This window comes from Haemaphysalis longicornis, unplaced genomic scaffold (assembly GCF_048455015.1).
Source record: "Haemaphysalis longicornis isolate Haplotype H1 unplaced genomic scaffold, Haemaphysalis longicornis Haplotype H1 scaffold_7, whole genome shotgun sequence".
NCBI classification, from domain to species: Eukaryota; Metazoa; Arthropoda; class Arachnida; order Ixodida; family Ixodidae; genus Haemaphysalis; species Haemaphysalis longicornis.
In genome coordinates this window covers 90,349,022-90,375,417 of record NW_027526422.1, presented here as the reverse complement: position 1 = coordinate 90,375,417, position 26,396 = coordinate 90,349,022, and the positions used below count along the sequence as shown (strand labels likewise).

At 46.6% G+C, this 26,396-nt stretch overlaps 1 protein-coding gene across 1 annotated transcript in view; it reads left to right on the top strand.

Moving 5' to 3' along the window:
* LOC144146066 (caspase-7-like) overlaps window positions 1-24,155 on the top strand; it is a 47,469-nt gene extending 23,314 nt beyond the window's left edge. Inside the window, exons 4-6 of the mRNA XM_077677992.1 lie at window positions 5,699-5,869; window positions 11,763-11,985; window positions 17,395-24,155. Of these exons, the coding sequence (XP_077534118.1) occupies window positions 5,699-5,869; window positions 11,763-11,985; window positions 17,395-17,816 (816 nt within the window). The 3' untranslated portion in view covers window positions 17,817-24,155. The remainder of the gene's footprint in view (window positions 1-5,698; window positions 5,870-11,762; window positions 11,986-17,394) is intronic.
* Window positions 24,156-26,396: the final 2,241 nt, after the last annotated feature.

Sequence of the window (26,396 nt, the reverse complement as noted above, 5' to 3'; positions counted from 1 at the left end):
GTAACAACTTCCCGTGTGGCGCTTTATCAAAGGCTTTACAAAGATCTAAAAACAGTACATCAGTTTGCCCAGAAACATCAAGCACACGTGAAAATTCATGGACAGTTGTAACTAACTGGGTAACAGTAGATAATCCCCTTCTGAAGCCATGCTGATGCTTTGATAGTACATTGTGTTCACTGAGAAATTCATAGACGTAATTAGCAATAACGTGCTCAAGAAGCTTGCAACAATTGCTTGTAATAGAAATGGGGCGGTAATTCTCAAACGATAAAGGGTCACCTTTTTTATGAATTGGTTTCACACGTGCTATACCCCAATCAGCCGGTATTTCCCCCGTAGCAATTGAAAGATTAAAAAGTCCAGTTAGGAATTCCGATAAGTATTCAGCGTAGCGGTTAAAAAAAGCATTAGGAATGCCGTCAGGCCCCGGAGGTTTTTTGGGATCAAGTTGTAATAGCATGTGCAATATGCCTTCTTGCGTCACTAATAGGTCATTGTCTGAGTCAACGAATGAATTCTCAAGTTCATAATCATCGGTTTGAGAAAAAACGCTCTGGAAGTATGCATTAAAATGTTCAGCAATAGTAGGAGCATCCGTTATTATTACACCATTAACCTTCATTTTACTAATCCCTGTCTTAGACTCGCTTAAGTACCTCCAAAATTTTTGAGGGCTATTCTGAAGAAATTCAATCAGCGTATTACTATAAAAAGTGTTTCTTGCTTGTGCCAAGCTTGTTTGTAGTTTGTCTTTCAGTACGTTAAGCTGGGGTGTCATTGGTACATGTTTCTTGCGAAGCCTTTTAATTTTACGCTTCATGTGGATTATTTCCCGGCTAATCCAAGGGTTTGCACGATGCTTGTAAGTTTTTCGACACGGTACAAAATTTTCAACACAATGACGTATGGTTCTAACAAACGATTGCCAAGAGGTCTCAACATTGTGTAACAAGGATCCGATATGCGTTTCAAGGTAGTCAATTATAGCTACATCATTCGCCCTAGTAAATTCCTTTATAAGTGTGGCAGGCTGAGTAGTTTTAGCACGATGTAAAGCCTTATTCCAAGTAAAAGAAATCAGTTTATGATCAGAAATGCTCGGTTCGATTGCAACATAGCCATCAGAAAATATTTCACTTAGAAAGAGTAAATCCAAAATCGACCCGCCTCGAGTACAGACATCCACCGCTTGCTTGAGGTTGAGCAAAAACATCATGTCAAGAATTGAGTCACCCGAAGGAGAGCAGCCGTAGCTTAAATTATCCCAAACAATAGATGGCAAGTTAAAATCACCTGTTAGCAAGACGTGTTTCCCACATAAACCTAGAAGTCGATCATATAATTTGATCAAAAACATATCATCTGCATTGGGTGTACGGTAAAGAGCACAAAGAAAGAAGGTAACATGGTCAAGCGATATTTTCAAAAATATGCTTTCATGATCAGCAATTTGATCGGCGAGACAGGCGTCAACGGAATCTTTTACAATAACCGCCACGCCCCCACCACGAGAGCCTCTATCCCGCCTAAAAACTTGATATCCAGGCGGCACAATTTCGTTGTCACTTATCAGACCATGTAGCCAGGTCTCAGTAATGACGCAAATATGTGGGTCATATAAAAGAAGAAGATTTTCAAGCTTATCGATTTTGTTAGCTAGGCTCCTAGCATTAAAAGATATCAAGCGAAGCTGGAACGTTGGGAATTGCTATGCCTTAGCGGGGTGCTTTTTAACCTTTGACAGCCATTGACGGGAATTTGAAGAGTCGTTCCAACTGAAAAGGTCGGTACCAATACGGAGTTTATCTTCAACAAGAAATACATCTTTACCGGCATCTTTATCTGCCTTAGCTGATTGCCAAAGCAATTTACGTTTCCGACGCGTTTCCGCACAGTAGTCGTTTTCAATACTAATCTTGGAGCCCTTAAGTTTTGAAACGTTTTTCCAGATAGCCTGTTTTTCCCTGTAGTCTTGGAAATATAGAATTATCGGCCTGTTATCTTTATTGCGTCCAAGCCTGTGAATACGAGCGACAGAGGAGCAGTTCACACTTAACTTATTCCCAAACAATTCATCAATAACCTTACATCGCAGATCGGATTCAGTTTCATCCTGAGATTCAGCAATACCAAAAACTATCAAATTCGATCTGCGGGTGTAGTTTTCTAGGTCAATGAACTTCGCGCTCTGGGTTTGAACGGCCTCTTGAACAGTTTCAACGGTAGTGGTTAGTTTTCCATGGGTTTCGTTAACATTAGCTTCAAGGGCATTTAGGCGCACACCAAAACTCTCGATCGTTTTTTCAGTACCTTCAAGACGAGTTTTTAAATCGGCTATCTCTGCCTTGATTTCCCTCTGTCCATCCAGGATTGCCTGAAACATTTGTTCAACAGTAGGACCAGGATTTGATTCCACGTCCCCACAAAGAATAATTTTGCATGAACAGTAGCACTCGTACGCAATAAGAAAGCAGGTGCGTGGGCACGGCAGAATAACAAGAATTCTTGGGAGCTGACCTGGGGGGGGGATCCACTCAATGGCGCAAGCTCACCCGTGCTGAATAGCTTGTACCTGAGGTGTACGAATGTAGTTACAGCGGTGGAGAAAGCATCCACATCACCGTTTTGAGGAAAGGGATAATGTGGGCTGGTGATTTCCACAGCTCCTGCGGCGGGTTTCAGCTACGCAAGTCCGGGCATTTCAATCGAGCACCAAAGCGTTTGGTGAAACCGACTTTCCGCCCATCTCTTCCCATGCTTCCCCACAAGCGCAAAAGGACTGAATTGCACAAACTGATGTACAGAAACGCGAATCGCTACTGGCTGCCGTGTTCATTTTCCATCTGCATGCTTGCGACATGGTTCAGAAACATAACACGTTCCCTCTGTTAATGTGCACGTCGATTGCTACAGTCATATCAGGCAATGCTCAAGTGAAGCATCAGGCTATCCAAAGTAATTGCTGATGTAACCATGGTAACGATGATGCCTCGAAAAAAATGTGGGCTAGAGTGTTGCCATCAAAAATTACGGACATAGAGGTGAATTCACACGGGATACCATGAAATGCGTGCTTTGCCTTGAACCACCACGTCATTGCAAGTCGCCGAGGCAACAAATAGTCCGGTCTTGTTGGCGTAATAGCTATTGTTAGCAGAAGCGAATATGCCTATTATTTCTTGGACTTGCCTCTACATGAGCGGATTTCTGACATAAACAAAACTACTTTAAAATACATCTCAGGGCCCCCCTAAGAACGCCTTGTTAAAGATTAACGGGTGTTAACCAGAATGTTGGGGTCAAGAAATGATTCATCTCTGTTCAACTGCAAATCCAAGCGTCTTATTGGAACAGGTTCTACGTCAACACGTCAGCGTTCAACAGTGTTCAACATTCGACAGGTTCAACTTCAACGCGTCAGCACACACACCACAGTTGTGGTGTGTGTGTTGATGCAGTGTACAGGCTTCAACAGCGCACAACGCGATGACATGCGGTGGTACTTTCCCGCATAACATCATTGATATGGGGCAAAGACCACTTCCAGAACTGAACTCGGCAAGTTTATACACGCCTCGCTTCGTGCATGCGACTTCGAGAATGCGGTGCAACCGGAACCCTATTGGGCATGCACGGGATTGGTGCGGCCTTAGAGTTTCTCACTAGCTCACCTAGAGTGGAATCTGGTGCTAGCGTCAACGTGATTCGGCGAAAGCGCTCTACGCCTCCATGGGTGCTGCCATAGTGTGTAGTTCGGCCGGAAGTTCGGCGTGGCATGGCCGACAATGACTTTGTGGCTACGCAAATTGAGTTTTTGTTTAAAAAATTGCTGTCAAGAGTGCTGCTGTTAAGAAATTTTATTTTGTATAAGACACTGTGTTAGATGTCTTATGTTGCAAAACAAATTTGGGGGTTTCAAAGGGAAAAAAAAAAAGCAGAAGTCCTGCCTTTGGCTCACGCCGCCAGATACAGCGGGCTGTCCCGGATATATTTTTCAATTATTACATACTCGAAACTGGGTGAGGTTTTCTTTGATTTTTTGTAATATTAAGCTGAAAAGAATTATTGAGATTGTCTTAAAGGAGCCATGAAGAGAAAATACAACTTTGTTTAATTTGAAAGAACTAGGATTCAGTATCTCACTCAGTTCCATTAGAGCCACAAAAGATGTTTTTTTAACCAAAGAAAAGCAAGAAGTATTTGAAAACTTTCAAATTTTGCGCCACAGGGACGTGTTCGAAGATTGTTCGATGTTATTTGTTCGAAGGTTGTGATGATATTGGTATCATTGTTATCGGGACTAAGCAGTCTTTCTAATAAACCCAACTTGTATTTTGACTTCATGGCTCCTTTAAATTGTGTTCTTGCTTCCTCTCAATACAGTATTATTATCGTATGCTACGTGCTTTGGCAGGCGAAGGAGATACAACATAGAGATGCAAGAATGATGTAATCGCGTCATATTTATTTGTTTTGTCCAAGCAGATATAAATAAACCTAGAGGCAAAGCCTATCACTGCAAGTAAGTCTTCAAGCACATGCGCAAAGCATTATGAAATTGCATGAATCCCTTAAATGGCAAATAAATACTGGCTTGTCTAGTAGCTGTGTATGTTGCCTCATTGCGCTTGAAGGGGTAAGTAAACGCACCGACGGCGACGAGCGACGTGAAAATCATAATTGAATATGTGCAGAAAAATGATAGTGTGGGCTAGCGTAGCTTATTTAGTGGCTGTAGTGTTGGCGGCGGCGGCAAGTGGTATTACAGGCCGCTGGGACCCTCGCTCGCTTTTTGCCAGCCAGAAGCAGCCCACAAGTGAGCAGCAGCGGCGATACAGTGAACTGTAGCGACGAGCGGAGACGACAGAAGACATTGGCGGCAGTGTATTACTAATTGTTTTCACTTGTCGCTGTCACCCAGTACACTTTGCTGTTGTACCTTTTGATTTCGTTTTCCGTGTCGCTTGTCGCCATCGCTGTATGTGATCACCCCTTCATATTAGGAAACTCGCCGCTAACGCGAGCACATGCGTTAAGTGCTAATCACGCTGTTATTTAGACATATCTGGGATAGCCATTGAATTCCAGAAAGTGGCATCCCGAAAACGGAAAAGCATACCGAAAACAGAACTTTAACAAGCACTTCAGAGCCGAGAAGCCTAATGCATAGCACTTTGTACTAGCCACTTCCTGCCAATCCGATTCCCACAGTACCCACAATTCTCATGGTGGCGTGCGATCGCAGCGACACTATCCACTCTAGGTGTTATTGAGAAACTCTATGGGTGCAGCGGCTGTTTGCAGTGTCTGACTTATTGTTCCTCCGACTCTGCGAGAATGCTTTTTTGCTTGTGTCAGCGTGAATGAGCTTGTCTGCGCTTGTTTTGACCATTCCATTGGAGACTATAAATAGTCTGTCTTTCTGTCTACACAACACATTCAAGTTGTTGTGTTGTAAGCACACCAGTGTGCCGCTTCCTGTGCAATCGATTTTCTTTACTCGCCGTGCATTAAACAAGTTAAGTTTGGTCTTTTCTCTTCATCCTCGGAATGGAGGCAACTCTTGCGCAAGCCTCTTGCCAACCACGCTACTTCGACATGACGGAGGGCCGTACTCGTACGCCTTTGTCCATGTAACACGGGCCGCAACGAGAAATAGGCTCCTCTCACCTCTCTGTTTTCTGCCCGAACACAGATCTACAGCATGGTGCACTCGCCGAGGGGGAAGTGCGTCATCATCAACAACAGCGAGTTTGGACCCTTCGCCACGCGCCGGGAAGGCTCCGAGCTGGACGTGCGCCGCATGGAGGCGCTCTTCAAGGCCTTCCACTTCGACTGCATCGTGCGCTCCAATCTGCGTGCCCGCGTGAGTTGCCGTTCTTTTTTATTTTTTCAACAGTAGTCTTTGTGGGGCTACGTAAACCTGAAAATATTGTCCTGCTTGCCTGCCTGTCTGTTTGTCTGCCTGTCCCTCGATTCAGCTGCCTGGGAAAAGTTATGAGTTCGTTGAACGGGACACTTATATAGGCAAAACTTTTCCAAATAGAACACGCATATTTGAGGCAAAACGTCAGTACATAAGTGGGTTTTGCAGAGTTTTTTTTTTTTTTTTTTCAATTAAATATACAGGGCTGCTTGATTTTTGCTGTAGCACATAAAAATATACCCGTTGATAACAGTGTTTTGGCCCCAAAATACGAAAAAGCAACCACACCGGGGCCTAGGCCTTGTGGCGGCATTCCAAGAAGTCCAACAATAACGAAAGGCTCCAGTAGATTACGCGCGAGCAGTGGTGAAATGCGGAAAATCAAATTGACTTGACTAAACCTCCACCGTGTTTATCGTGGGAGGAACGAGAAGGGAGAAGAAGAGCGTCAGAGGCATAGGTTGGCAGGCTCACTTACGAGTGCACTCACGAGCCCCCCACTCATCACTCATGAGTGAGTGGTGAGTGAGCCTCACCATCGATTTGGACTGGCGCGTGTGAGTGCGAGTGTGTGTGAGCCCCACGTGCAGTGAGCCTCACTCGCCACTCGCGAGTGTGAGTGCGACTCGCCGTGAGCCTTGGCGTTTTCGGGGCTTACCGCAGTGAGCGCCACTATTGCGCTTGTCCTCGCTGTTGGCTATTCGTTGCAGGAGCCGCTCCCTGTGATGGTTGTTAATGGCGGGATTGCTTTTAGCTTCGGAAATGTGTCGGCACTGAGCTCCTGCTATGGAGCACCCTTGAATAATTTCTCTGGTGGCGCGTGGATTTAGGAATATGATTTGGATGACTTTCTGATGCCGTAATGCACTAATACTGTTCGGTTTCATGACTCATGGAGGGTCTGGTGCACACACTCGCGTGTGACCGGAGACGACAATTGGTGAGCGCGAGTGCGAGTGAGTGCGAGTAGTGATGGCGAATGGTGAGTGTGAGTGAGCGCGAGTGGTGATAGCGAGTGGGGAGCGTGAGCGCGAGTGAGTGCGAGTTGTGACGGCGAGCGGTGAGCGTGAGCGCAAGTGAGTGCGTGTGGTCACGGCGAGGGGTGAGTGCGAGCACGAGTGGGTGCGAGTGGCGGGGGGCACGCAGTGAGTGTGAGTGCGAGTGAGTGCAAATGGTAAGGGTGACTGGTGAGTGTGAGTCAGTGCGTGAGGTAAAATATGTTTTTCTGTGTGAGTGTGTGGGAGTGGCGCCCAGTTTTGCCAAGGTATGGTCAGAGGTGGGCTCCTAGGAAAAAGGAGAGAGGCATTCATGTGGCAGGGGTGGCAGAAGAATCTTCTTTCGATGACATTCGCAGCAAAGTGAGCAGGTACGGGGCCATTTTTTTTACTTTGTGCTCCATCCAATCCCGTGTGGCGATTACAACTTAATTTAAAACGAGTTCTTTCATTTCTTTCAGCAGCAGTCAGTGTAAGCACGTACGAAGGTGGGCACAGGTAATGTTATAAACGTGACAAGTTACTTTTCGAAAGGAAGTGAATAGGAACTATTGTGCACAAGGCCGAGAAGATTCAAACAGTAAATGGCACTGGAACTGTCCAGTTGCAAGTTCAGTTCACCGTGGCACAGCTGTTGTTGTGTGCGAGTGCCCCGAGCCCCTTGGCAAGGCACGGTCGTTTCAAAGGGTGTGGCACATTGCTCTAACGACCCGTGTAGCATCGATGAATGCTTGGATTCATGCTCCGCTGGCTAGGCTGGCATTGTTGGTCAGTAGAAGGTGAGGGCACTTGAACACAGGACGCATGAGTTGCTCGGCATAAAGGGCACCTATGGAACCTTTTTGAAAGTAGTGAACAGAAAGAGTGCAGTGGTTGCGCATGTCTTGCTGGGCGGCACAAACCATGCATTTCCTGTTTGTAGCACAGCAGCCACGGAGCTAATGGACGGGTGTTTGACGGGCTTGTTCCAACCTCTCGTCGGTCTTCGAAAATTGTGTTTCTGTAATTGCAGTTTGCAGGCTAAGTTCCAGCTTTAAATGCATAGGCATAGTCTGTGAAGCAAAGCATTGGCTATCTGCCGTCATCCCCAGTCTCCTTATAGTAAAATTTGCAGTCCTCTTTCCCAGTTCTAAGGTGGTTGTCAATGCAGTGGCATACTAAGCCGTGGAAGCAAGCGTGAGACAGGGGGCTTGATGAAAAGTTTAAGGCCACGTCTTTATACGCCTCAAGCGCGGCCTGTAGGGGCGCCACTGAAATCCCCCTAGCGGCCCGTTTCGAAAGCAGGCGCGGGAGTCTCCGTCCCACTCCCCCACTGTCGCCGCTGCTTTTGCGGCATGTTCACGACTGAGATTTAGCGTTTGTGGGCATTGGAAATCCATGTTTATGTAGAGCAGTCACTCTGTTCGCAAACGGGGTGTGTTTACGAGAGTGTAAATGTTTCTGACGCGATCTTAGTGTGGTATATTCGATCTGTATAAACGCAAGGCGTGTGTCACAGGCCAGCATCGTGGAACCGGCGTATGCATTGACCTGATTGTAGTTACACTGCCCTGAATTTACTAGCAGTGTCTCCGTAACCACCGGTTCCTCATATGTTCATGCTACGGGTATACACGGCGATGTAAATCAGTTTTGTGCGCTTACACATTCAGCGGAGCACTCATACCTGACAGCGTGCCAGTTACTTTTGCCAATAATATACCTCACATATTGATCACCACCATTTACAAGCCAGTGTGTGTTAATTTCGGGAATATTCAACGTAAGTACGACGGATAATGCAGAATTATACTCGGGGATCAGCACACGACAAAGAGTCGTCTTGTCGTGAGGTGAGCGCCCGCAAACATTCATCTGATACATATATCCTTTGCCGCGAAGATGGGCTTAGAATATAATCCGCGTCCGCGACTAAATGCTTCTTTGAAATTTCGTCACATGGCACAGGGAGCCTGCAGAATAAAGGAGAAACTGAAATCAGAGGGCCTTATCACATACCACACTCTTCCAACGACACCTTTCATCGCTTGTGAACTGCCTACCCTGTATACTTCCAAAAATGCGCCCGCCGAACGATCAGCTGTTCGTTGAAGCCGAAAAACAAAACGACAGTGAACGCGAGATTTGTGTGTGATTACTAAGAAGTTCATTGCTTGATTCCGCTCAACATTTGTACACAGCGTCCCCCTCCCCTACTCCCCACCTATGTCTCGCGAAATAGCAGTGCATTTCGCGTATAGCATGTCAGAAGCTGCACTGTATTTTTTTTACGTTAGAGCTATTATGTTTCTACCCCACTTGCACAGCATGTATTTTTCCGTGGTTTCATAGTAGATTGCCTTGGTTCTTGCTATAAAGGCATGTGTGGGCACATAACGACGTACAGGCTTGCAATATACTTAACATTTTCGCATGGTTTATATTCTTATAAAAGGCATAAGTTATTGTCCGGGATTGGCTAATCACATCCCCGAAACATATTTTTCTGCGACGTATATATTCGAAACGAAGCCGCATTCGTTGTCCACGCTGCAAAATGAAGCCAACCTCTCACTGTGCCAGTATCAGGTCTAAACGAGGCGACAGTAGAATTCATCTGTGCCTGACGTATTTGAAGGTGACAGGGGTGATATGCTGCTACCGTCGCCGACACCCGGAAGAGTGGCGACGATGCGCACAGAACGGCGTCCCCGGGTAGCTAGGCGATCGCGTGCTCTACGAAGACGCAGCTGCTTTTCAAGTGACCTAAACGTACGCTTTGCTTATAGACGTCACCATAACAAGTTTTTTTAGGACGCGGAAAGGCGAAAAGGAGCGAAACAGAACCAAAACACTGCACGAGCCCCTATCAGCCACGCAGCGCACATCCCGTCAACGCCGCGGAGAAGCGGCGGCAGGCGGCGCAGAGATCACGAAGCTCGAGGCGTATAGCGTATGGTGACTTCTTCAACTTGAAAGAGGGTGCAACACTGAAACAGAGCTCAATATAGCGGGGAATCCACAGAGCCGCATCTCCGTGCCACGATAAGAGGATGCTTGTTACGTACCTTAGTGTAATGGACACTTAAAATCCGGAGCCCATTTGGGCTCTTGTGGCTCGGCTCCACTGTGCAGCGTAGAATGCACTGGGCCTATACACCTCGTGCGTCACAGGGACCAGTCTCTACCATTAGCTTCTGTGGAACTTCAGTTGGACATTTATAATAGGGTTTGTTTAGTTGAGAAGGAGAAACTTTCATGTCCAAGTTAGCACGTTTTTTTTTTTTTTTTTTTTTAAAGGCAAGAGCCCAATTACCTCGTTGTGGGGAAAACTGGCGTTGTTGTTGCCCAGTACAGAAAATGGCCACCGCTGCAAACAGTAAAAAATATGTTTATGGGGGAATTGGACCAGGGGCTGTAGAGCAGAAGCGGAGTGAGGGAGTGAGTGCAGAGGGTTACCACCGTGCTACCGCAGTACGTTGCCAGCTAGAGCAGGTTTCTCAAATGTGGCTCCCAGGCTGACCTTTCGATTGCGGCCTGGACCACTCTTGAGTGTCTGTTCAATTAATTTTATTTACTTTTTTAGAGCGAATGCATGAGCTTGCTCACGTAGCCAGGGACGCAAATGGCCAGAGACTGCTCGAAAACGCATTGACATCATCTTTCATGGCTTCACGTCACCAGAGTGGACACCCCTCTTTTGCGCTTGGAGGCCGTTCAACTTAGGCACCGTTAGGTCGGGTGCACAATGGTTGCAAGCCACTGCGACTTGTGAATCGAACAGTCTACAGTGCACACTGGACTGGGAGAGCACAGGGCCGTTGGGCTAGCTACACAGACGTGACTGGCCTCGAGCATTTTTTTTCGTAAGGCACGCAATGCGGTCACCACGTGTTGAAGCATCGCCGTGGAACATGTATTTTATATTTCCGAATCGGCGTCCAGATTTTAGTCATTCTGGAGATCGGTATCAATATGGTTCTCGAATCCTGACGCCAAATTCCGTTCAGAAATGACCCGGCATGTTTACAAGATGTAGGAAAGGACTTGCTTCTTTCAAATGGCAGTGTTAGCTGACATTTTGTTAACCCCCCCCCTCCATCCCATCCCTTGTTCGAATCTTTTTCGCTCTCCCGGCCCTTGTGGAACTAAAATTCGTGACTGTGGCCCGCTGACAGGTGTGAGTTTGAGACCCCCTGAGCTAGAGTTAACCAAATGCGTCTGTCACTGACGTCAAATCGCGTGGCAGATGAATGACAGCACGTGCGTAGAACAGATGCACCCCAGCCATTGAGAACTGTGATTCTGGTCAACACTGGCAATCGTGTCAGCTCATAATGGCAAAACAGCCACTTTCCTGTTGCTCTCTTCGGCCCTTTCGCAGTTGCTAGCCTTTCCGCCTGCTGCGGGCCTGAGTTCTGTCCGCCAGGCAGCGCCGCTTCACGAAAACTTTCCGAAACAATTTACAAGGATTGTAGAGCCTTCACCAGGGGGTGGTTCTGCGCCTTCATGTTTAGAGCCCCCAGGACCCCTAGTTTTTCCACCGATTCGAGGGTGTGGCACCTTACTGCTCCCATTTTAAAGCGGCTGGCACGACGGGCAATGTCATACCGGCAGCGTTGTTCGAGCAAAGCTGCCGCAGCCTGCCTGTCAAATTAATTAGCATCTAAAGGCAAAACAAAAGCGGAAGAAAGAGGCGAAAATACTATGTACCAGTAAAGAAGTCTGCGATAAGTTTCGTCGGGGGAAGCCACAATGCTTTCGTCTTCAAAGCACGCAAGCAGACTGAAAGGTGCCTCGAGGAATTTCTTCTTGCGGAGGGCGATGTGTGCAGTTTCGATTTGTTTGCGCACCCGCAGGACATGAAGGCGCTGCTGTCGTGGGTGGCCCAGGAGGAGCAGCAGCGGGGCGCCGACTGCCTGGTGGTGGTGCTGATGTCGCACGGCAAGCGGGACATGATCGACGGCATCGACGGCGAGCAGCTGCACCTGGTGGACGACATCTACCAGCTGTTCAACAACGACAACTGCCCCGCCCTCCAGGGGAAGCCCAAGCTCTTCTTCGTCCAGGCCTGCCGCGGGGGTGAGGATGTCGATTGCTCAACTCAAACGTCGAATAGAAGTGTCCGAAGGAAGTGGATTTCGGGTGCAGCTCAGCTCTGGTTTTTCATGGGTGGCAGATCTAACGGACTTCTCTGAAATGGAAGTTTGCGTTTAGGTTTTAATTTATGACGAGTTAAACTGCATTTGAAACTTCAAATCTTTCCTGCGCACGTATGCTGCAGAATCAGCTGGGAGATGAATGCTGATGCATTAAGGGGAATCACACCCGGAGCAAACGAAAGAAATGAACAGGAAACGAACGCACTTGTGCAATTTGCATGCCTTTGAAACAAGTGGGAAGAAGTAGTGGCCATCGGGGCTACTACCGGATAACTCGCCTAGTTTTCTCATAACCCCTTTGCCATGGAGATGGCACGGGGGCGCATTTTCTGTGAAGGTTCTTCAAGGCACCAGCTTCTGCAGTGTTGATTTGTGTTACGAAGCCGTACGATTTGGTTATGACGGTTTTTGTCACTTCTGTCGCTTTTTCGTCCCCATCTGTGTTTTCTGTCACGCGGTGGCGTTTATGGCAGAGAGTGCCCGTGGACTTCCTTCAGGGGTTCGAATTGGCTGTGCCACTATTCATAAAAGAGCTTGTTTAATCAATTTTATGTGCCGTTCAGAATTTCTTTTTGTTTCAGTGACACCCGAGGTGTCAAGCCACTTATCGTAAACTTTGACTTCTCTCGAAATGAAATTCCAGTGGAATCTTGATGATACAATTCTGGCTGATACGAATTTCGGGATGATACGAATTTCTGAGGAGTTCTGGCGAAATTGCATTGTTTGCAATGGGCAAAATTTCGGCTCTTACTAACAGAACTGCGCGGCCCGGCGGATGATATGAACGGCCGGCAAGGCGCTTGACTGCTCAGCGAGCAAGCAAAGGTGACATATGGGCTCTCTCTCCCCTCTTTGTCGCTGTTGTGTGAGCGTGCGCGGCGCACCGAGTCTACCGCGGTTGTGCCGCTTGATGGCCTTTGGCAGACAGTGACGTCACTCAGTTCCTGGTGTCTCACTGGTCTCGGGCCTGGGGGACCGCCCCTTCGGAGTGCGCCGCTCCTCGCCGTTGCTGCCATCTGCTCATGGTGGATGTTCAGTTGCTAAGACGCATGTGCGAGATTTTTACTGTGAACGGGCTTCTCCCAACCAAATCAACCAGGTTGCAATCAGCTATGTCGCGCAAGAGGAAAGCCCGGGAGGAAGCCAGCGACGTCGCCGTTTTGCTTGGAATTGGAAACTTTGAGGCCTCTGGTGGGTGAGTTCACCGTTTTAAGCAGCGGCATGGTCTTGTATACAAAACTGTGTGCGGCAAAGGAAAGAAGGTGGTCGACTCGGTGGTGAGCAACTGGATGGCCGACACGCTGCTGGCGCTTCTATCGGAGTGTGACGCACGGGACGTATTCAACGCGGATGAGGCGGGGAGTGAAACCGTGCATGCCCTGGACTGTTGTGGCATGTAGTGAGCTTGGACACTGCGAGTGAGGAGACGAGTGGGAAGTTTTATGCGCACCATACAGGACTGCTCTGCGACATGGATGTTAAAAAAAAGCAGAAAACATCACAGATATCTTCACGCGAAAGTAAGAAGAGCAATAAATGAAAACTTTTTTCTAGTGCTCAATTTCTTGGTTGTGGTGGTTCATACGAATTTCGGATGATACAAATATTTTTCATGGCCCCGCGAGATTCGCATCATTGAAATTCTACTACTGTAACAAGAAAACAAGGAATTATGAACTGGCTTCAGATTGTTGAAAAAATCTGCCTTGTTCTTTGCTTTGCGTCTTCCCAATTTTTGAAACCCACAACCTCTTTTTTTCGTCTATTTTTGTACAGTCTAGCTCATTTGTAGAGAGCTACTTCTTAGCAGTTTACAATTAGCGTTGCTTTGCACCTTTTGTGATAAATCATTTCAATGTTTTTGACCGGCAAGGCTTGTTTTTAGATAGTAGTCATTCCGAAATGCCACAGCACACTTCTGATAAAGCAACACTAGACCAAGCGCTGCAGAGCCCAACTACAGAATGAGACAGAAGTGCAGCCAAAAGCAGTGCATCACGTAAAAGGCAGCCATGCCCCTCTGCTGAAAAGAAGGCAACTGCTGCGTGAAATTACTTTATCTGTTATCTCAGTCCCTTTGGTTAGAAATACACTCAAACCTTGTTATGACATGACAGGATATAACGAATAATGGATATAATGAAGTAAATGAAATTCCTTTTGAAATCTCCATAGAGAGCCATGCATTTGAAACCTCATTGTAAAGAAGGAAAATTGACCTGCCAATGGATATAATGTACTACATTAGTCTCCCCCCAAAAATAAGCTGACCACGGTGCGTGAAGTATTCTGCGGAGTTCAGCACTTGTTCGATGTGGCCATTTTAAAACTCCCACGACGACCTCACGGCCTTGTGCAGCCAAGCCACGCATGGTCAAGTGAGCCATCCTCCTTGCTCAGGCATCTGGGCGGAGTGAGCGGGCAGGTGGGCCAGGTGATGGCAGCGAGAATTGGCGCGAGGTGGTTTCCCTCAATGCGGATGCCAGTGCGGTCACTATGGAGGAGCCGACCGAAGACGCTATTGTCGCAGATGTCACTGGACAAACCGATCGACGCAAACGATGACGAAGATGCTATGGCATCCCATGAACACACGTTTGACGTGCCAACATGGTCACAGGCACCCGATGCAGTTGACCTGCTACGTTGTTTCTTCGGTGCCCATGGTGGTGGCGAAAACGGCATCGATGCGGTGGCCACTGCTGAAAAAAGGACGTCTTTCACTTGTGATGTCTGAAACAAAGGAGCATCTTGGTCTTTCTTTCCAGCTATGTCTAGCGGAGAATAAAATATGCCGCGTACACATTCAGCAAGCGAGAATTTGTCTTCTGTTCAATTTCTGTCGCATGCATGGTCGCATTGCGGTACAGTGGGCTGCGAGGCTGTTTGCTTCGTTGCATGCTTATATTCGTGCACCCAACTAAGCATACATTGCTGTAAACTGTTATAATTTATATAACAAAGTAATTAATTATGGCCCCTCTTCAACATTGTTATAAAAAGGTTTGAGTGTACACGCATCTCCTCTGCAAGGGTATCTGAAGTCTGATTAGCACATAAATTGCATGCAGCCTTTGACAGGAGTTGGGGGTGAGAAAGAACTGTTGTGAAGAGTAAGTATCTGCCACCTGCTCCTTAGCAGGACCAAGATAGTACAGTCAAACCCTGCAATAACGAAATCCTGCGGGTGCGAAATTCTCACGGCAGCGAAATATTTTTAGATTCCCAATGAATATCTATAGAAGCTCATGTATTTCATATCTCGCGGCAACGAAATGTTTGTGGAAAGCAATCCGCCATTAATGAAATCGCTGCAAGTCCAGTTGGCATTTTATATACCCATTTGAGCATAACAGCATCCAAAAAGTGCTCAAATGCATTTTTTTCGGACTCAAAGTGTGTAAACTTCTGCCACAGCACACTTACATGGCAGGCGCCATATTTTTGTTTACATTAAAGACCGTGCAGCAGACGGCCGTGAAGGCAGCCTCGCGGCAACACCACCAGGGGGCAGCTCATGGTGACTCACGACTTTGGCTTAGGCTACGCTAGCCGGCTACTGCTGAACAGTGCGCGTTGCCTTTGTTAGGTGTCTTCGATTTGGCTGCACTCGCAGAACTCATTCAGGTAGTGCAGCACTTACCGACGGTGCAGAGAGTGCAGGATGAGCTCATAGCTTTCCCTGCACTTCCCAGAGAGGAGGTGCAGAAAGGAGACGACAGAAGTGCAGGACCGGTTCTGCAGTGGCGGCGCTTGCGCTGAACTAGTCATGAACTCACGCAGGAAGTGCGGGTCAAATAGGAGAGAGCTGTTGTGTGTGTGGCAATCGGCATGTTTGGTGTCAATCAGAAGCAGAAGTTTTTGTTTATCGCTGCAAGATGAGGCAGCCATCATTGCCCAAGTCATTAGCCCAAGTGGAAGTAGGGAAGATGGTGCCAACGAGTCTGGAATTGCCTGCAGCTCGCTCTACCATTTTGAAAAGCAAGGATGCCACTCTTAGATGGTGCACGTGTGCAAAACAAAACAGTGACGGCTGTGGCCTTTCTGGACGTCAACCAAGCGGCGCTCAATTAGTTTTGCGGACAGGATCGGAACAATGAAGTGCCGCTGTCTGGCAAAGTTCATCGACAGAAGATGCTAGGCTCCGCTTACATGCTCGGACATACTCAGTGCCGAGGGCCAAGGAGAAAAATGTGCAGAGAAGGCGAACCTGCGGGATGTTTTGAATGCGTTTGACGCGATTCAGTCGTTCTTAGGTGTGCACTACTAGCAATGAAACACTTCTTGTAGTGTGAGAGCTTAGCTGTGAAGGTACTGCAAGGTAAGGCTTGGAAAGTAATATAACCGACTTCCGGAAATAAATATTTGAATTGCGGGCAATATTACTGTTGTGTATGTTTCATTCTTGCGGCAACGAAATTTCCGCGAAAGCGAATTTTTTGGCTTTTTGTGGCCGATTCGTTATTGTGGGGTTCAACTGTAGGCTGTTTTGCCCCCTGCGTATCTTTTTGTAAATTATTAGTTCTGTGCTGTGGGTTGGTGAGCAAAGTTAGCCTTGGCATCTTAGAAGTGTGTGAGAGAAGCAAGTATTGTAGTCTTGCTTCTCCTGTAAGTGAGCATTGGAATGAGGAGGAGAAGGCAGGTGATAGAGCTTGTCATAATAGACTATGGGGAACAAATAGAGAGTAAAGCATGGTGACATGCCTTTGTGGAGAACAAAATTGAGAATGAAATTGGTGAACGAAATGCAAGGAAGTGTGCGTGTTGCAAATTTTAGCAGGTACATCTTCTATCGTGTTTCATGTTTCACAGAGGGATTAAATGGGCCATGCAAACAAAATACAACACTGTTTAATTTTGAAAGAACTAGTTTTTGGCAACTTACTCAGTTACATTGCAGCCATGAAAGGCATTTTTCAATAGAAAGAAAGCGAGAAATACTGGAAAGCTTTCAAATTTTGCGCTGCACTGACATAGTATGGACAAGCACTAGAAATATAGTTATCCATGTGTTAACTGCACATTAGCATTCAAGTGTTACAATAATAGGAACTGGAGGCCTTACTGCAATTGTTCAGTCTTAATTTCATGGCGGTGGCTTATGTTAGCAGATGCCAAGTGTCCAAGCAAGATTTCAGGACATGGCGAAATTGCCAAAACGTGGCTAGGGGAGTGGCCGCTGCTTCACCTGCCTTCCTTAATATCTCAGTTATTTGCACAAAGTTTGCGACAAAATTTGTATCGTCGTCGTCGGGACAATGCAGTCTTTGTAATACTTCTATTTCGTCTTCATGGCCCCTTTAACGCTGAACTTCTTCCCACGCAGCCAAGCATGACGGCGGAACAAAGGCCACCTACGACACGACGGACGCCGGCAAGATCCCGGAGGGGGATGCAGCACTGGACAAGCAGCTGTTTGCCCAGGAGACGCGCGAGCGTCTGACCTCGTGGTCGGACATGTACTTTGCGTACGCCACCATCCCCAACTACGTGGCGCTCAAGAACGAGGTGATCGGCACGTGGTTCCTGTCGGCCGTCTACACGGTGTTCAGCGAGCACGCCTGCACCATGCACCTGGAGAAGCTCATGCGCAAGGTGCACGAGGCGGTCATGAGGCGCATCTCCCACGACGGCGGCAAGCAGACGCCCAGTGTCGAGCTCCAGGGGTGGACCAAGAAGCTCTACTTCAACCCGGGCCTCTACGTGGAACGAACCGCCGCCCCTACCCCCACCACTGCCACCACGTAACCAGGGTGTCAGTAGGCAGAGCACGAGAATTTACCGAGAAATGTGGGACGGTGGAGTTTCATTGATTGCTTGTGGGATCTGGGCCATGAGGTGCACCGTAGGGGAGTGCTCTGGATTGAAGTTTGACCACCTGGGGATCTTTGACGTGCGCCGAAATGTCTACAGATGGGTGTTTTTGCCTTTCGCCTCTTTTAGAAAAGTGGCCAATGCGGCCGGGAATCGAACCTGTGGCCTTGAGCTCAGCAGCACAACACCTCAGCCACTGAGCCACCGCAGCGGGTAACATAGAGTTTTATACTAGTGCATACCAGGGGGAAATCTGACGTTAGTGTCCGAGTAAGCCACGCTTTGGGAACGTTCTTCTTGTCCTTAACATGGCCCTCCTACATGCTCAAAAGTTGCCTGTGCTGCAGAAAAGCGACAGTATTAGTGTGGAAGATTATTTTAACTTGCTTAATTATTATAAAACTGAAGCTCCAAAAAGATTTAGTAATCAGGGAATATTTAGAAGCTTCTTGTAAGATGATTGTTCATTTTGGCTTCAGTAGTGAAAAGAAGCCATGTGGCTTAGCCAAGCCAAGTAAGAGAGGAACGTTGCCTGCTGCTATGGCGGCACCCATGACGGCACACTATTGCAGTGACAGATTTCCATATAGTATATATAATAGAACTCTATGGTGGGGAGTCTCCCCAAAGAGTGCCCGGCTTTTTATTTAATCTCACTGTAAGTCGACTACGTAGATAGCGACACCTCACTCCATTTTGGATTGTCTTTATGAGGAGCTTGCGCAGTTTACTTGGTGTTCTTTCATCTTCTCGAAATACCGTCCGCAGTCCCTTTTTGGGCTCGCCAAATCAGGTTGGGTCGCGTCGCCATTTGGGTCTTGGCGGGGTGAAATATTGTGCCTTTCGAAGGGGGTTTTGGAAGAGCTTAGAAGATGTGCGGAGATGTATCCAGCATGCTGCACTAAAAAATTTTGTGTGAGACGCAACGAATAGGCAGGCATGTTGTGGTAGAGTTGACGGTGGCTGTATTCCCACAACTCCAACCTCCTCGAGAAAATGGCTACCACAGCCGAGATGGAATCCGTGTCCGTGGGCTCAGGAGTACAACGCTTTAACCTCTGAGCCACAAAGCTACGGCACCGCTGAGGTTGCAAAGAACCGTTTTGAAATTTCCGAGACAGGTAGCTTAATAAATCCAATGGGCTGTGTGCTTGTTTTGTGGCTGTTTTGTTCATGAATTTTCGTTGGTTACAGATTTGGCCCAATAAGCCTTTCAAGTGGCATAGTAGCAGCGAATACCTTCTGCTCTTACATTATGCATCAAAGTACCACTGTGGCGATAGGGGAATTTTACCATCTTGTAAGATTCCGGGGTTGAATATCTAAGCTGGAAGCGGAAGCAATTGTCGATGGCGGTCTTCTCTGCCTATCGCAGTTTTTTCTCAAAGCAGTTGGGTTTATACAGCCAGCATGCATCATGGGCCAGTTGTGTAGACCTGTCACTCTTGATCTCCATTTACAATTGACCTGAAAGTACCGAAAGCGGTGGCCACGCTTCCCTCTCCACAACAATCCTTGTCATGGCATGTGCTTCTTTTCGGCAAAGCAGTGCCGTCAGTTGTGCATATCTGTGAGACAAACTCGTGTCCACAACCAATGCATCTATCCTGCCTTTCTATAACAAGAGGTGGAGAGAAAAGGCAGGACTGCTGTCCTCCTTTATTCCTTTCGAGTACATACAGCCTCAGTCTGTGCCTTCCAGCCAAATAGTTGCTTGTTCACCGTCTTGCCTTTTAATGCTGCGGAGTTTAAGGGTACTTCTAAAAAGCATAGTTCCATTGCTGCTGCCGTATAAGTGCAATTCCTGTTCCTAAACTCATCTTGAAACTGGAAACACCACTGGAGTACTTGGGGGAGGTTTTGAGACATGCATCTGGGGCAGTATTCTCGTAACTGTCCCTTTTGAAAACGTCCATTTTGAGTCCCTTTCATCGTGACATACTTCCGGTTAAGCAGTGGGCGTTGGCAGTAGGCTTGTTGCGCTTGCGCTACGTCACTTCCGGTTGTTTGTTTTTAGCCAATCAGGGCTCCCCAAAAGGGACACTTTTGAAAGGGATGCAAAAGGGACAAAACTCGAGAATACCGCCCCTGTTCTCATGGAAAGTGTGATTGTAATCCCTCTCCCCATCTTAGTGGAGAGAGAGAAGAAGACAAAACACCAGAGAATAGGGTCTGTGATGCTGCCGTCTTTGTAGTGCGTCGAGCGTTGCTCTGGCATCTTGCTCGGAAGAAGGCAAGCTGGGTTGCATGTGATAACCCTGTTGGTATGTAATCTGAAAGCCCGTGCTCGTAGCGGCTCGGCCCGGGGCCAGTGCGTGGCTTCAGTTAGCGTGCAACCTTCATGCACGTCTGTGCTACAGTTTGGGCTGCTTTTGTCAATTGAAACACTGCTGGGGTGCTTTAGATTTAGAAACTTTTTATTTTGCATGTGTGCCTTTCTGACGAAAGTCTCTCTTGCGCTTGTAGAAAATACAGAGCTATAGTGGCAACCTCAGCAACTTGCAGCATGGCTCCCGTCATGTGGGGGAAAAAAAAACGAAGACTTTGCTTCTATACTAGGACTATGCCAAATGGGATCTGGCCCAGAGGGCATCAGCAATAAAAGATGACATTTCTTCACCCTGTTTCTTTGCAAAAGTAGATAGGAGACAGACAGGCAATTGCTCATAATCATCAATGTATTGCATGCTGATACGCTGGCTGCAGATGGCGTTGTATGCATTGGTAGTATTCACTGTTTTCACCTTATTGAGCCTACACTCAATGTGGGTAGTGCAGGCTTAAATTTACAAGCCTTCATGAGATTATGTGAGATTGGGGGGATCGGCAAAGAAGCTAGAAATGTGTGTCATTGGCAGTTTTCGCCATTGCAAGAGCAGTGAACAGTAGGTGGATAGGAAGTGGGCCCATCATTGCCACTGTCTGCGTATATTGCCCGACACTGTGCATGTTAAGCTGTACATGCTAAAGTTGGGGAGTGTGCAACCATTCTGCAGACACTGCAATTAGCAGCCCCTTGTGTGCACTCGTCGTTCAGTTGCTCAATCTCCTCCTTGGTGCGAGGCTCCCCTTTTGTCTTGACTGAACTGCCTTTGAGGAGGCATGATGGGGAATTTTCTCATGCAAGGAGACCCTTTACAGCTTCGGTGCGGAATTCCGCAAAACGTGATAGGCAGGTTTTCTGATTGCATTGTGTGTGAGCTTTAATATTTTCCCTTAAAAGGATGCTAAAGTGCAAAGACAAGGGGGTCTCCATCGTTAGATTGCAGTGCCATAAAAACTGTCCCACTCGTGGCTGCAGCAGTTGCCTAATAACGCAGGAAATGCCAAAGGTGCGAAAATAGGTCTCACCCCATCATGCACTTTCCTGTACAACGCTACTTTGTGACATCGTGAATCTGGAATGGTGGAGCGTATGATTGGTGGAGTTTGCTGAAGCGGTTTCCCGAAAAAAACATAGAATTAGATGCGTGTAAACGTAAAATGATTGATTGATTGATTGATTGATTGATTGATTGATTGATTGAAGGGTTTAATGCGCTGATGCAAAGCAGGCGATGAGGCGCGCCATAGTGGAGGGCTGTGGATTAATTTTGCCCACCTGGGGATCTTTATCGTGCGCTGAAAGTAAAATAAATGTTTGCGGGAACTATTGCTGCGCGCTTGTTCCAAAAAGGCACAAAGTTTTTCTCTTAACATTATTAAGAAGGTTCATTCACTACAACTGCTGATAAGATTTGCTTCAGTTTCAATTTTGGTCCAGTGTTGTGCATGAGCTGTTGCTCCTTTCATTGTCAGTGTCTACTTATGCATGGCAAACTTGCAGCAAAGCTCCAGTAATAATATTGCAGTCAGCTAAATGATGTGTCTTGCCATCAGCTGTTGTGCTGAGCAATCACGCGAGTAGTTGCTGTTGGTTTTCCTAGGTGGCAGCACCTTTCTTGGCGAAAAATGCCTCGAATGACTTTGTAGGCGGCCCCTCATCACTACGTCTGAAGTATCTTTTCACGTCACGTTAGCATGGAAGGGGGAAACAAAAGAGAGAAATGGCAGCTTTGGTTATTTATTTCTGAACAAACAAAGCATTGTTTGCTGCTGATCAGAAGTCAAAACAGATTTAAATGGTGTGACCAGTCTAACAAAATAAAAGGTCATTCAACCTTTAGTGTCTCTTTCAGCTGTGCAGTTTTTGTCTACTTGGCGCACCTGTACTAAGCAGGTCATGTGGTAGTGTGAAAAGTCTGTTGTAGTATGTAAGTGCCTGGGCTAGTTTTTGTGTCTGCGCTATGTACATGCTGGCTGGCCAGCATAGGAATGTTGGCTAATGTGTGGCATGTAAGAAGTGTGGTTTGTGTTCTCTTGGTGGGTGGAAAACAGAAAACAAAATGGAAACATTGGAGTTTAGTTTTGTTTCGGATGGCTTTTGTTTCCATGTGCACATTGGGTCGTGGTGTCGGTCAGGCGATAAGGCTTGAGTACAGCCACTTACTACTACTGTCGTAGGCCTTTTTTGTTGAGGGATGTTGGTGTTGATTGTCCCACTTGCCCCGCCTGTTGAAATTAGTTGTGTTTGTGCAATCACTTGGAACATTTCCTGACTGCTTTCTTGTTGTGCTTTTTTAGGTTGACTGCTGTCTTTCTTTTTTCTTTTTTAGCTAGTTATTTTCCTGTCTTCTGTGCTGTTGTAACGGCAAAACTTCATTTGTAATTGCACATTTTTGCGAGCTGGAGAGCCGTACATTTTTTAAATTACCCGCACAATGCGACAACAAACTGTTCGCTCTAATTTATGCTTGCTCCGTGGCCCGTGAAATGAGGTTGGCTTATTAACCCTGCTGAAACATATTCCTAATGGAGCTCAAACTGATCTTCCAAGATATACAAGTTTCCCTCTTTTGTTAACAGAAATGTTTGCTCAATGTTGCTTCATCGATCTGTGGTGTCGCCCCACACGTTGCTCACACCTCTCTAGTAGTCAATGAAGGGCCAGACATTGTGCAGTGCCAGATCATTCCCTACGTCCGTAGACCGAACACAATGCTTTCCTCAGCAGTGGTGTTCAGCAGTAGTGAACAAATTGCTCAAGCCAGTAACTACCTCGTGGTTTGTAAACCCTGTCTTTAATTATCGGTTGTTCATCAAGCCTGTATTTTCAAGTAGTAAGGAGCATTCATTGAAACCAGAAATGCAAAATCAGCCTTTGCTGCGCTACCCTGCTTTGTGGTGTGGTTTCGAAGAAACCATTCACATCACCCAAGTGATCCTTCAAGCTTCCACCACGTGCCATACGAGTGGATAGTGTGTTTTTGCTCTAGCGCTGTCAGCTAAGTCCACAAAGCAAGTGGCGAGGTGGCCGTGCCTGGGAAGTGTTTATCGGAAGGACGTATTTTTATCCCATGTGATGTGTGGTCTGTCTCACAGGGTCTTCTAGTTGAAATGGAATGTTTTTACTCTAGTGTAGCCAGAGCAGCCTAGGCCTGCAAGATCTGTGTGTACTGTGTCTGGACATGTTACTGAAAAAGTGTTTTTGCTTAGTGCTGTCAGCTTGTGTACTGAAAAGGAGTGTTTGGAAATTTGACTGGTGCTCTTTTAAGCCATAGATGTCAGATGGGAATGTTTTCAACGTAGTGCTGCCAGCAAAGCCTGCATACAAAGAAGGCCTCCGATTGGTGTGAAAGTGACTTGTGTCGTCCAAAGATATGCAAAAAGAAGTGTGCCTTTTTTTGTCAACTCACACTTGCCTATCGGTCATGGAACATCTGACCCTCCAGATTTTTGTCTGGTGTTGTACTTTCTTTTACAAGAGAGGTCAGCCTTGAAGCATAAGGAGCCTGTAAACGTGTATGCAATTTTTTACATATGCATTGTTTTGTATTGTTATTCAGGCAAGCTCAATTTTGTGCTATATAGGTACTTATAATTTGAGGAGAGTTGGAGGAATGATTTAAAAATACTAAAGGTGGTAGTACTGGATGGTGAAGCAAAGGTGGAGCTGGGGTCTTTTCTTGGACCTCTTTCTTTTGTCTAAAGTATTTTTCTTCCTATGTCCAATAAAATTGAATCGTAATAGTGTGAGAATTTGAATGTACAAAGTGGATAATATATGGGTGTGGAACCTGCTAGAGACAAAGCACTGAATAACATGCGATTTAGCCTTTGCTAGATTGCTAGAATGGGACATTGCTGTGCCCAAAGTGGCCTTGGTTTTTGACAAGGCCCACTGTGCCGATGTTTAAAGCTGGTAATGCTAGGCAATAAAATTTTTATTTTATTCGTCTGCAGTATCATTGTTTGAAACACTCCTGAAAGAAAAACTAACGGAGAAAATATATTTATCGGCTGCTCTCTACTGGTACAGTCTTTCTCCAAATTTTCTAGGCCACGGCAAAGTATTCGAAGCAAAAGCTTAACATTTACTGTTACTGTATTATTTTAATACAGTAAGAAGTAGAGGTGTTTTCTCCAGATTTCTGGCATAAATCATTTCAGCCTCACTGGAGAGGTGAGCTTGTACTATTTCTTTTGCTATTGTCTAGAAAACTTTGAGAAAGGCTGTACATTCGCAAATTAAACGCTGGGTACACTTTTAATTTACTCCTAGTTAAGGCACTACATAGACTGGAGACGGGTCAATCTATGGACATGAACCTGAAAAGAAGTACAAGCCTTGTGCCATTCCAGTCCTGTTGGTCATCAGAGCTGTGGCCGGTCGCTGAGAAGCCCACAACCGAAGGTCCTGATACATTTCCATAGCAACAACCTCCAAAAGCTTGTGTGATATTTATGATCTGGCTGATAGTGCTCTCAGTTGGTGCATGAACTGGTGTTGCCTTGCAGCATCTTGGAAGGAACAGTGCAAAGGGGATGGGAAAGAAGCGCAAGGAAATGATGGCACTGGTGCTGTGTCATCTCTGGATATCTTATTTCTGTTTTCACTGCACTGTTCATTTCTAAAAGTTCAATTGATAAGCTACCCAAACAAACCTGCCTTTTGAAAGCCCGGCAGCACAAATGCCTCTACAACCTAGCGGCTGTGAACCAACCTTGAGGTTGTAGAGGGTTTTGCGGACGCTGGGGCCTAAGATGGCGTTTTAACTACAGCGATCGAACATTCCTCTCATTCAGAAGGGAGCCAAAACTGCGCTTGTGAAACACTCCACACCTGGCCTTACCAGAACGGGCCTTTCTAGTGTGATGCCAGCTTCTCAGAAACAGAAGCGTAGCGTTGCACCAAAATTTATGACAGATAAAACTGCAAATAGCAAAGCATGGTACATATTCATTACATGTGGCAAATAAGACCAGTTTTATTGAATATACTGTGAAGAGTACACAGTTCATGCAAATGTATCACAAGAGGAAGCTGCTTCTACTGACTCGCTAACAACTAAACCAGAACTGCTACGGGCATGTGGATTGTTGCCTTTGGTAACTCCATGACACTGACCACAACTAAAAACTTGCCTGCTGAGCAACTTACTACAACTCTCTCTTACACAACACGCGTGTAATTAACAGGATATCTTCATCATATAAAGGGGGGTGGGGGCGATGAGATTAAAACAGAAAAGAGGGAGAAATGGGAGGGAGGAAGCAAATCTATAAGTTAACCTGGGAGTAGGGCATGTAAACGTAATAAAACAGGCAAGTCGATTGCTGACAACCGACGCCCCGATTCAAAGGGAAAGCCACTAATCATCATCATCATCATCAGTAGGAAGCCGCAGTGAAACATGCCCCTCGCGAGGGGCACGATCAAATGCAGAGCATTTCCGGGGGCGCACGACGTTAAGTAGTTTGCGTTACGTTAATGTTGTTGCACTTGTGGCAACTGCTGACGAGAGAGCGCTCGTCAGCAGTAATTTGAATGAGTCAACGATATAAGGCGTGTATATAGCGTCCGATTCTGTGTCGGCTTTGTGGCGCAGTGGTTACAGCACAATGTACATAGCGTTCCGCCCGCAGGGTCGAGGGATCGAAACCGGCGTCGGATAGTATTTTCTTTTTGTATAGTGGGGACAACGACGGTGCGGACTACGGACGCCAACGCGGGTGACATCGTGAGTTACTGAAATGCTCTGCATTTAAAAACAGCACAAGCAAAACAAAGGATGGCAATATCGTGCTTTTATTGTGGAGTCGCCCGTCAACCGGACTGTTTACTACTCTTTTATATTTTAGCCATGTCCCCTCGTACACTCTGTCTCCTCCCGTTCACCAGCCCTCGCAACTTCCGGCCATTTCTCTCTCTCTCTAATTCTGCATCGCCCGACAGCTGCGCACCACCTCCCCTCACCTCCAACAGCAACTTGTGCTTTCAAGGAGCCATGAAGACAAAACAGAAGTTTGTGTTATTCGAAAGATTTCATGTTTTATAGTGCCCCCAGCGCTTGTCCGAATGCAAACGATGCTTTACTCACTGAGAAATCGATTAAGTTAAGTTAAAATTTTGATTTTCCTGCTAAACCGTGCGTTTTCGTGGTCTGCCATGACATCACAGGGCCGTGTTTACCG